Genomic DNA, 12,500 nt, shown 5'->3' with positions numbered 1-12,500 from the left:
CATAGCGCCCAAGCCTGCTATAGTACAGCCAAAATGGCGGACTTCCATGGAGTGACCAATACGGATCTTTCTGGCCTCATAAAAACGTCAAAATGTAAGGAACCCCTCAAATACTCGAATATTTCCTTTAACTAAGTCAGGCACGACAAATTTGGCGAAGAAAAAAATATTTCATTTTTATCTTCAGTTCTCCTTTAAACCTCGCATCTAAAAGTATTTGATAACGTGGAAAGATATTTTTTTTTTGAGAACAGCAAGCTTTAAAGGTAAGGAGAAATTTCTACGTTATTTCTAGATCTTGCTTCCTTCTTGTGTGTTCCACTATAAACATTATTGCATAGCCCAAATACTCCTATCGACCTGTTTCTAGCGAACCAGTTTTGTGAATCAAAGTGTGTTCAATGAATGAGTTATGGGATCGCCAGGAGGCAAACACTGCAAGTCGTTGTAAGAAAATGTATGGCGGAAACTTATTTCGACGTCCAAAAAACGATTTTGAAGAGAGATCAACGCTCTTTTCGACATAGATTTATCAGAAATGGGCAGTGTTGATACGTGGCAAGTGTAACTTTTTGTTTGAATAACCGTGAATTATGACCTAAAATTTACTCGGATTAACCTTGCTTGCGTAAAGTTTATTGTGAAATTGACATCTCGTCATGGCCTCGAAATATTACAAAATTAGGTATAAATATGAAGGAAATAACACAATAAAGCCTTTTTAGTTGTATTTAGCTGTGTCTAGGCTGTTTTCTTATTAGTTACGTCTTGCGTAAACGACTCATGGCTCCTGAAATATACCTCCTCAAAGGAAAGAATTCGTTGTCAGAGGAGATGGAAATTGTTTTTACAGAGCTATTGCTCTTTGGAGGGATGAAATGAGCGATGAGAAACATGAGGAAATCCATAGGTTAAATTCTTGTTTGAATAAGAAAAATCCAAGGGTTTTCGAGCCGCTACTATTTTCTAAAAATTCTGTGAGAGTCCAATTACTTTAATGTATTACGATGATTCTTATCAAGCAAACCATTTCAATCTCCTTCTGCCTCGAGGCAGTCGTTTTAATGCTCCTCTTCCATATACATGTAATACAAAGGGTAAACATGACGAACACAAAACCGAATGAAAGGATCCCAAATAAGAATTTTTTACACCTCAGTGATATTGAGATAAACTGACTAACACGTTAAACTATTGCAAAACACATGTTATCTCTCTCTTTGTTAATTGGTATTGTAGCCATGTGTCAAAAATTGGGAATTATATCCGGCTGTGTTGGGGTTCAGTAAGAAACTTTTAATCTCGTTCACCGATTTAGCCTAACCCTAACTCTCTTAAAAACTCAAGCCTATGTTGTGAGCAATAGCAGCTAAAAATAGAAAACGCTGCATTCAGTCTTCTGAAAGTTATGATTAAGATTAATGAATACCTTGCATGTTTCCAACATGATGACATCGTGAGTACAGAACTCCCAGCAGCGGTATGTTGGAAATGCCCGAAATTTATTTTTCTGCCAGATGTTCAATGTACGAGCATCATCCGCGCGGATGTCAATTTTTAAATTGCTTCACGGTCTTCATGTTAGCAAACTTTAAGAGGGAGGTCACAAGTACGTGAAGCGCTAAATTTTACTACGCCACATCAATTAAAAGAATGGTTTTCACCAGTTTTCGCTGTCGCTATGGTGGTGTTTCACTCTTCCTTTCGTAGATTCATGATATTTCCCATCCGACAACCAAATCAAACTACTACTTTTGCTTGATGACCTATTGATTTTATTTGTAAACACTAAGCGATGTTCACCAATCCGTTATCCGACAACCTGTACCAAAGCAAACTACTACTTTTGCTTGATGACCTATTGATTTTATTTGTAAACACTATCCAAACACAAGATATTTTCCCCCACTTACCCACTTCACTAGATATTATTCTCTCAGTTAGTGGAGAGGAACTCCTTCCTGTAGGGGGATTCTTGCTTCAGCACAATAATCGTTCCACAAAGGTTGATAGTCTACTGCTCTTTTTGTTTTGTTTTTTTTTTACCTTACATAACTTCCGAACTGCACCATTGAGCATTGCCCTCTTTCATAATAGCGGCCAAATAAAATATTTGTTTGTTTTAATGCCAATACTGCTGTATGCCTTCCTAGCCTCGCTACGGCGTGCACATTTCGAAAGAATATTTGTTTCAAAATGAGGGAAGTAGGTCTAATTAGCATACATTTAAATACAAAAGAATGTAAAGGTGGTCGGCATTAAAATGAAAGTGGTCCATAGTTTTTAGTGACCTGCTTTTATATGGTTCATCGACATGACTATTGAATTGTTGCAAAAAGCCAGCTGATAAGTTTTATCTTCTAAATATCTGGAAACCAAATAGAACTCATAAAAACTCTGACTTTCAGATGTCTTTTACAAGTAAACCCATGTGGACTGTCCACACTCCAGCACGATGCTATACATAGAAGATCTGGCCTGCTAATCGCTAATCCATGGCTTCTGATAGGATGCGGAAAAAAATTAAAGATTATGCGGAAATTTTTGGCCATATTATGCGGAAACATGCGTTGATTATGCGGAAATTACACCGGATTATGCGGAAACTTAAACAAGTTATAAAACTAATAATTAGGCCCGTCCAATGTATTTACATGCCTACGGTAAATCCGTAATCGAAATTGCAACCAATACAATCGCATTTGTGACTGAATTTTTGCCCTTTGTGATTAAATTACATGGAGGAGTCATCAATTTGCGACCAGCTTTCACCGTTGAAATAAAAGGGTTAGCAGTTGGGATTTTCCCGCAACTTTTGGTAAAATAAATAAAGCGATAAAAAATTATTTTGTTTCTCATCATGAATTTTGTTTCAATTTGGAGATAATGGAGCAAAATTGTAATACCTTTGGAGCGCGATCCATTCCCTCGATCATTGACTTTAAGTGCGTTTAATTCACCGTCTTCCGGAATAAGACTAGGGGAAGTGATGAATTCAAAACGGTATGTCTGGCGTTTTGAAGCAACAAGGATAATAAAGATATCTTTAAAATAGCATTTTAGCAGGTGTTCGACATTTTTAATGTGAATCTCCGTAAAAACGAAGGATTTCTAACTTGTATTCCATGTAATCCTATTCCGGAATACGGTCAATCGAACGCGCCCTTAGGTTCTTATCAGTTACGTCATTTGCCGAGGTGTAACTGTTTCTCGTCCAATGGAAAGCATTGTAGGAACAAAAACTAGTGTCCAGGCTCATTGGCGAAAAAATGCGCGGAAACTGCTTACGATCTTTCTTACGAACTTTCATCTTGCGAACGAAATGGTGTGTTTTCTTCAATGTTCAGGAAAATAAGCGTTTCAAAACAGTCAATTTCTTCGGCTTTTATGTTTTTGAGGATGTTAAGGAGCTGCTTTATCACTAATATCAGGTATTTCTTTTGTTTTTTGCAGAAAATACCGGAATTATGCGGAAAATATCGGAATTATGCGGAAGATGCGGATTTCAGTGAATTATGCGGATCCGCATCGCCGCATCCTGTCAGATGCCATGCTAATCGAGATTCAATTGCTAAGGGAACAGCTCAACGAGGTCAGACCGAAGGTCAGCTGTGCGGCCAGCTACATGTAGGTGCTCTTGAACACCCTTGAACATGATTCACATGTGACCTCGGAGCACAGCACAACAGCCAGATTGAATAGGCTGGGAGTCGATTTTGCTGAGGGAGGAAAACCAGAGTACCCGGAGAAAAACCCTCGAAGAAAGGTTGAGATCGACTGAAACTCAACCCACATACGGACTTAGGATGAGATCCCGGGTCCACAGAGGTAGAAGGCACGAGTGTTAAGGGGACTAGTCTGTGGGCTTTGCCTTGAAGTGCAGCACACAGTTACATGTACACGGTTTACATGTTGCTGGATCCCAGTCTTAACACCCATAAGATAAATAATTGATGAAGGAGTCATGCATCGATCCGACTATCCAAGATGCAAGAATGTATGTGTATGACAGCTATGCATGCAGCTCCTTCGTTATGCTATTAAGAGCATGACGATAGAAATATCTTACATAAACACGGCAGCTCTTACCTCTGTCCTGACTTCCAATACTCCTTTAAAATCCTTTGACATCCTGGCTAATTTTGACTGAAAGAGAAAGAAAATGAAATGTTGGATACTGTACTGTAGCTCAAGTTTCTATTAATATAAGTAATTTTATAAAAAAAACTGCAGCACAGGCTTTTTGGTCACAAGTCAAGTGTACCTAAATTTGGTTTCATCAAACCAGTGGATAAAGGTAACATAAAATAATAATAACTGCCACTAGAACTGTGCCACCGTGACGCTTCAAGTGTTAGCTCTTCGTCACGGTGAATTCATGTAGCCCTTCTTTAAATTGACCTCAGAAATCTACTGTAAATTCAAATGCACCTTTATGAAGAACTTCTTTGATAAAAACAGGTATTTTACGTTTTACTCCACACCAGTGCAGCACCAAAGTATCTTTAGAAACTAATCCCATAACGTGTACAGGTACTTAAAGCTTCATGTGAAGACATTTCCTGCAATTCTTGCAAATAATAATATTGCAGATACAGTAGTTGTTAATGTAAGAAACACATGAAAGAATGTCATTTTGCATCATCAAATGGAACTCGGAAAAAATCTGAGCCCCAGATGGGATTTGAACCCACTACCAGGGATCGCGTTGTCACATTATCATTATTATTATTATTATTATTATTATTATTTGATAACCATACATGTATACAAGTCTCTTACCCATGTAACTGCATCGCGCAGTCACATGGCAATAACAGCTCGATAACTGCATCATGCAGTAACATTAAGGCATATCAGAGTGGCAACCAACCAATCCTTGTGGGTTGAAATCCCATCTGGGGCTCCGATTTTCCTGAGTTCCCATTTGACGATGCATAATAAAAATTATCTTTCATGTGGTAAAATATGAAAATGTTACACTGGTTAAAAAAATATTATAATAATTGAAAAAAGATCTTGAAATCCTAACTTTTGGCTGCTAACATAAGCCTTCTTCAGGGGTAATAAAAATATACAACGAAGTGACAAGTGTATTTAAAATTGCGTAGATGCTAATAAAAAACAGAATATATCATAAAATCAGTTCTTGTCCAATAACTCCAAGGCCCTGTACTCTTGGGGCAGGTACATTCCATCATCGCGGTTGAGCAGACTTTTGCATGTGTTAATTTCCCATGCCTCTAAGAGGCGTCGGGTTCGCCAACCGGGACTGGTACGTAATATTACAGACAATTCCCACGAGATAGGGTGGTCAGACTGTAAAGAATGTTCGGCAAGTGCAGATTTCTTGGGGTGTTCTTGGTGATCTTTTTTCAATGATTATAATATTTTTTAACTAGTGTAACATTTTCATATTTTACCATGCAACCACCTGGTTACAAATCAGTTTTAAAATATCTTTCATGTATTTCACAGTACATGTAGTTGTCATTGTTAATGTTATTGTGCATTGTTTTCTGTACTTACTTGCAGTGAGAGAACCACAGTGCTAGAGTGAGTTTGCAAATGTTTGCCTTGTGTATTAGCTTTGGATCTGACAAGCTGACAGATAAAAAAGGCAGTCAGAGTCGTAGTGCAGTATTTAAACATGATAGAAATACATGGATCACTTACTACCATTTTGTTACCTGTATGTAGTGTAATAATGAGTAGGCATGGATACTTTGTTATTTGACATGTACTTGTCATGCTTTTGTAGCACTGTTCGGGTTCACTCTATTGTCAATTTAGCTTTAAGCTACTAAAAGAATGACTTACATGTAATTGTTTATTGCTTTATTTTCACCATTATTATTTAATTAAAAATTAATAGTAATTAGAGTGTGTAATGATGTATTAACATTAGAGCGTGTAATGATGAATTTACATTGTACCCAGGAAGCTCCACTCACGGAAAAGTGGTTTTCAGGGAGGTCCTGCATCCAATCGAATTGGAATTAATTTTAAGAATGGTGGTTTTCGAGTAGAGCGGAAAACCGAAGAACCCGGAGAAAAATCTCTCAGAGCAGACTAAAGAACCAACAACAAACTCAACTCACATAATTATGGCCATGAGTCCAGAATCGCACCCGGACCACATTGGTGGAAGGTGAGTGCAATCACCATCCCTGCTCCCCATCATTAGTATACAGCACACGAAGCATCACAGCAGATACATGTACATTTTGTACAGGTAAGTAATTCCCCTGGTGCACATCAACTTTCACCTCAAACTCCTCGGACAACTCTAGCCCAACTCTGACTCTTGTCTCTGCACCTTCATACAAACTCATCACTGCTCTCACCATTGCCTCTGGTATACATGTACATCTCTTCCTTATTGCCCACTCCAATATCTTACTTGGGACCCTGTCAAATGCCTTCTCCAGGTCAACGAAGCACATATACAACTTCTTCTCCTTGTCTAAGTATTATTATTAACCCACTGACTCCTATTATTAACCCATTGGTTCCCCATTGACGAGTAAAATCGTCTGGCATTAGACAGATAAAATACTAAGTATGGCCGGTTCAGGCCAGCTTGGGACTCAAAAGGTTAATTACATGTATTATGCAACTGTTATCATTAATAAATTCAGAACTTTTCAACATGTTGGTTGGAACATGACACCACAGGCTACACTTATGCCCCAGTGTTCACGAAAACAAAGGTATGAAGAGAAGCTTGACCTTCTCATCTGAGAAGGAAAGAAAATTCTAACAAAAATGTGATAACAAAGGTAGCACTGTCTCTTTAAAGCCCTTACTGCATAAGTTCATTGAATTATCAAACAACCTTTTCCTCCCGCTTCTAATTACATGTAAAAGCAGTAGGTATTCTGTAATAAATTATGTGCAACTACAATGTTGGTAAAGCAAAGCAATATTGCAGGTTTGTTAAAGGTTTTATAGCAGGGATACTACTGTGCTTTAGCAAGGATCAACTTCAATGTTCATTTCTTTGGGTGAAACAACTTGAAGTCCTTGCAAAAGGAAATTGAATGACACCAAGCATTGCAATCAATTTAAAGTTGATTACATGTAGAATAAAAACATACACACCTCTTGTAGTTGTGAAATTTGCTCATTCAGGCTATTAATATCCTGCAATGCAAAGGGACAATAATTTCTAACTACATGTAGATCTCTGTTATGGTAATTGCAGTTTAAGAAGCGATAATGTTGGCTAAATCAGCAAATAATTTTTCAGGCATGAGTGAACCAAGACGAGTGAATCAAGACAAAAATAAATAAATAAATAAATTATTGAAGACATTAATTAAAAACAAACTCCAGCAACAAAGTACATAGATCTGTAAAATTACTGTAATGCATTTAATACTAATACAAATGTATAAGGTCTGTACTTCAATTGTACCAACCTGTTTTATTATGTAAGTTAGTTCTTGGATTTCCATTGGTCTGTCATCAAATAAAGATTTCTTCTTGGCCACTAAAAGAAAACCAGACATATCACTTCGTGAGAACATCTGAATGTGAATATGGGTACAGTATGTGTGATAAAACGATTATCAACCCATTGACTCCCGGGGGTTCCCCACTGATGAGTAAAATTGTCTGGCATGAGACAGAGTAAAATAGGTCTGGGTCTGGGTCCAGTTTGGGTGTCAAAGGGTTGAATTAATGGCGACAATACAGAATCATTCAATCTGTATGATACTCATAATAATTATACGTACATGGAGCAAACAGAAACACAGTGCAATAATGATTTTAAAAAATAATAATGATCACAGCAATAAAATGATAAAAATGTTTTAGAAGTTATTCCCAGACCATTGTTTATGGCCAAAAGCATGAGGGAGAAGTGCAAACACAGAAAAAAACAACAACAAATAATTAGTAAAAGCTTTTTGGGGAAGGGGGAAAAAGTAATAACTTACAGATTGCAAGCTTCTCCAGTTTTGCAAAAGTGCTACTGATGTCTTTGCCAATGTGTCTGACAAGATACAAATGAATTTATTGCAGTAAAATGCAATTTAACGGATTTAAATGTAACAAAACGTGTGAGACGTGTCACATGTGCATATTCATGTGACAGGTCTTAAAACCAATCCACATGCCATGCTTAATTGTGTAGTAGTTTTTGTAGCATGTTAAGCATTTCTATCAACTTTTGGCACTTAAAACTTTTTGTTAACATACAGTCATCATGGCTTCTGATAGGATGCGAAAAAAAAATTAAAGATTATGCGGAAATTTTTGGCCATATTATGCGGAAACTTAAACAAGTTATAGAACTAATAATTAGGCCCTTCCAATGTATTTACATGCTTACGGTAAATCCGTAATTGAAATTGCAACCAATACAATCGCATTTGTGACTGAATTTTTGCCCTTTGTGATTAAATTACATGGAGGAGTCATCAATTTGCGACCAGCTTTCACCGTTGAAATAAAAGGGTTAGCAGTTGGGATTTTCCCGCAACTTTTGGTAAAATAAATAAAGCGATAAAAAATAATTTTGTTTCTCATCATGAATTTTGTTTCAATTTGGAGATAATGGAGCAAATCCCTCGATCATTGACTTAAAGTGCGTTTGATTCACCGTATTCCGGAATAAGAATACGTGAAGTGATGAATTCAAACCGGTATGTCTGGTGTTTTGAAGCAACAAGGATAATAAAGATATGTTTAAAACAGCATTTTAATGTGAATCTCCGTAAAAACGAAGGATTTCTAACTTGTATTCCAGGCGTTGTCAATCAATGGTTTCCGATAATCGATAAAATCAATAATAATCAATGATAATCAATAACAATTAATCGATTGGTATTGGAAATCGATAAAAATCGTAGACTTAAAGTTGTGTGAGTATCGATTTCTATTTTATTTTCATCGATTGTTATCGATTTTTAGTGATTATGAAATTTGTCATTTTCTTAAATAAAACTCACCATATGAATGAACAAACCATTCAGTTATCTTTATTTGTTGTGTTTTATGTTAAATTTGTAGCATTTTTACCCCTTATCACGATTAAAAGCTCACTTAAATTACTAGACTCTGATCGTCTCGAAACAAGAACAAAATTGTCTTCAAGTCTCTTCAGTGTCACTCTCTTCCAGCTTGTTAATTGGTTGTTTAAATTGTTTTTGTCTGCGCTCACTGTCATGCTGTCTGAATATGCGCATGCAGGCCAAGAACATACATCTTGAACATTCACTTCAAAAGGGCATTCGTGATAGCCCTTGACTACACAGCGCACTGACAATTCAACTTGCTTCGCCATCTCTGGAACAAGCAAACTCCGTAACAAGTGTGTTCTGGGAATCCCGGTTGAAGTGCAACGATAAAAGTGCGCAATCGAATTACCCAATTACCCTGGACGTGTAAATATGCCCGGGACCAATGAAGCACGCCCACGCTAACACGCGCCAGAAAGTTGCATAATGAATTATTAATCAATGATTTTCTATAGAAATCAATGGTAATCAATAGCAATTAAGACTCCCGAGTGTGAGTATCGATTTTTATCGATTGGTTGCACAAATCAATAACAATCAATGGATTGTTATTGATTATTATTGATTGTATTGATTGCAATCAATCGATCGGAAACCATTGATTGACAACGCCGGGTGTATTCCATGTAATCCTATTCCGGAATACGATCAATCGAACGCGCCCTTAGTTTCTTATCAGTCACGTCATTTGCTGAAGTGTAACTGTTTCTCGTCCAATGGAAAGCATTGTAGGAATAAAAACTAGTGCCCAGGCTCATTGGCGAAAAAATGCGTGGAAACTGCTTACGATCTTTCTTACGAATTTTCATCTTGCGAACGAAATGGTGTGTTTTCTTCAATGTTCAGGAAAATAAGCGTTTCAAAACAGTCAATTTCTTCGGCTTTTATGTTTTTGAGGATGTTAAGGAGCTGCTTTATCACTAATATGAGATAGTTCTTCTGTTTTTTGCGGAAAATATTGGAATTATGCGGAAAATATCGGAATTATGCGGAAGATGCAGATTTCAGTGAAGTATGCGGATCCGCATCGCCGCATCCTGTCAGATGCCATGAGTCATGTAGAGTACCCTTCATCTTCCATTCCTCTTTCCACAGATGAATTTTTATCACGTTGACGGTTGTACGCCTTCTTCCCCTTCAGAGCTGGGACTTTTGGACTTGACAGACAAAAGTGGTTGAAGTGCCTTCTTTATTGCAAAACATTGCAAAATTTAAAGAGATTTTCAAGCTATATAAGGTTAACGTTTTTATCCTCCCTCACCCTTTTCTGGTTACTCCATCTTTTTACCTATTCTTTATGTCTTGTGTTTGTTACATGTATGTATCTCAATTACAGTATTTGATGTAAATATAATAGTGATGTAAATTATATGTTTTAAGTAATGGTAAGCAAAATTCATGTATAAATATAATGATGAACTAATTTGTAAAGTAATTTATTATTTATTTAAGGTATTATGGACTGTGACAATTCTACCACTATCCGCCTCAATTAGCTTTTGCTATTGCGGACAGAGTTGTACAAATGTACCTGTATTTTCTACAGTATGTTGTAATAGTCAATAAACAGTTACTCTTCTAGTCAATGAACCCTCCTTCTTCTTCTTAACTTCTGCAAACAGTGGAGACCACCAAATAATTCAGGCAACCTCCACTTACAGCTGTAGTAGCCCAGTTGTTGTCATAATACTAACACATGCGTGTACATGTAGACGCTAACCCAGTAAGTGAACATCTATATATAGTCTTAATGTCCCCTTAGGATGGGGAAAGATGATCCTCAACAAACCTACAAACCTACAGCTGTACAAACCTGTACCTGTACTTTATGTACAAGCTGTACATAAAGGCTCAGACACTGATACTTACTGTAGGTTTTATACAGTACCGTAAAGACTCGTGTATAAGCCGCACTTTTTTGCTTCAGTTTTGGGCCAAAAACCGTGGGTGTGGCTTATACACGAGACCATTGCTTTCAGAGGGAGTAAACTGGCTTGTAGGGCATCACAAATTGAACTGAAAACCTTCAGTAACTAACAATTAAACATATGGTCACTTATTGAGATGTTGTTGATCACGACTTTTGGTAGAAATGGTGGCTCCTAATGAAGCCATTTGTTTGCATCTTCAGGTTCTAAACCCGACTCATGCACACCAAGCGTGTCATTTGCACTTTGTTTGAGCAGTTAAACTCTAATTGGCATGGAATCTCCATTCCTCCACACAGCTGCTTACAAATTGTCACGTCAACACTGATTTCTCCACTACGAGCAAGAAAATACCCACGGTATTTGGGAGAACTCATGAGGCAAATGGCAGACCGTATCATTGCCCTTCACTACAGTTGTACATTCACAGCGTGTTTGTCCATGGGCTTGTTAAACTCTCGTTTAGCAACAAGTTTTTCTCTGATCGATGGCTTCCATACATCTTGATAAACATATCCACGAAGGGAACGTTTCATTTCCATGTCCAGACTGCCCTCGTTAAATGACTGCGTGGTTACCAAGCAAAGGTTTTACATTGTTGTCCTGCGCTTTTTTGTGCAAATTCTATCGTTTTCATTTCAACTGTGGGCTTTAGCAACTGTTGTCAGTCACAGGGAATAGGGAAATTGATTAAAAAGAAGCTTTGAAAAGGTATTTTCAGAGCTGATTAAGTTATTAATGTTGCTGCAAATACACAACATTCGATTTGGTCAAGTTTGGTGTTAACATCTGCGAACAAACGATCAACTTTTTTTTACAACGGCGCTTTTTTTGGAGTTCTTATTTTTTCCAAAATCATGCTTGAAAGTTGGGGTGCGGCTTATACACGAGTCTTTACGGTATATGGGATACAATGCAAAACTTGTTGCCTTGAAACGGTACAAATAAAGATGATAGAGGTTGTGTTATACATGTAGTGTACCTCTACAGCTGTAATCAGCCAATAATAGGCAGCTATATTATTTACATCTATGAAGGCTGGATCTGCATAATAACGAATTACAGTGTACTTGTTTCAGTCAATTAACAACTTACAACAATGGCAAATACATGATACAGAATGACATGTAAATAATTATTCAGAGATTATTTTTTCTTACTTGGCAATGAGAAAGAACTGACTCTTTTGAAGTCCATTTGGACTCTGATGACCCAGCCGTCTGCCAGTAAAGTTATTGCCCTTTGAAAAATGTCAACGTTAGTAAAACAGCTCAAGAAAGACATTGTGCACTGTATTAATGAAAGACAAACTGTACAATTTAAAATGAGGGTTGTAATGACTCTAGATGAGAGTGAACATGGCAGTTACAAAGCAAAACTAAAAAATCTCGGCTTGGACAGGACTCTCGCTTTGAGTCTCTAAAATGGAAGTTCAATAATGTCTTGAGTCAAAATAAAACATCCAAACAAACAATCTGTTTTCAACAGCTTGGACCATATGAGCTTGCCTCTATGAATTGACGAATTTGTCACTAACGTAATT

The 12,500-nt window shown here is 37.1% G+C and overlaps 1 protein-coding gene across 1 annotated transcript in view; it reads right to left on the bottom strand.

Moving 5' to 3' along the window:
- Positions 1-12,500, bottom strand: part of LOC138025908 (syntaxin-5-like) — a 20,288-nt gene that overhangs the window by 4,697 nt on the left and 3,091 nt on the right. The window contains exons 2-7 of the mRNA XM_068873050.1: positions 12,118-12,197; positions 7,947-8,002; positions 7,425-7,495; positions 7,105-7,146; positions 5,530-5,604; positions 4,090-4,146 (exon numbers count right to left, since the gene is read on the bottom strand). Coding sequence (XP_068729151.1) covers positions 4,090-4,146; positions 5,530-5,604; positions 7,105-7,146; positions 7,425-7,495; positions 7,947-8,002; positions 12,118-12,197 — 381 coding nt within the window. The remainder of the gene's footprint in view (positions 1-4,089; positions 4,147-5,529; positions 5,605-7,104; positions 7,147-7,424; positions 7,496-7,946; positions 8,003-12,117; positions 12,198-12,500) is intronic.

Source organism: Montipora capricornis, chromosome 12 (genome assembly GCF_036669925.1).
Source record: "Montipora capricornis isolate CH-2021 chromosome 12, ASM3666992v2, whole genome shotgun sequence".
In the NCBI taxonomy this organism is placed as follows: Eukaryota; Metazoa; Cnidaria; class Anthozoa; order Scleractinia; family Acroporidae; genus Montipora; species Montipora capricornis.
Note: the sequence above shows the minus strand (reverse complement) of the source record. Positions and strands in the feature narration are given on the sequence as shown.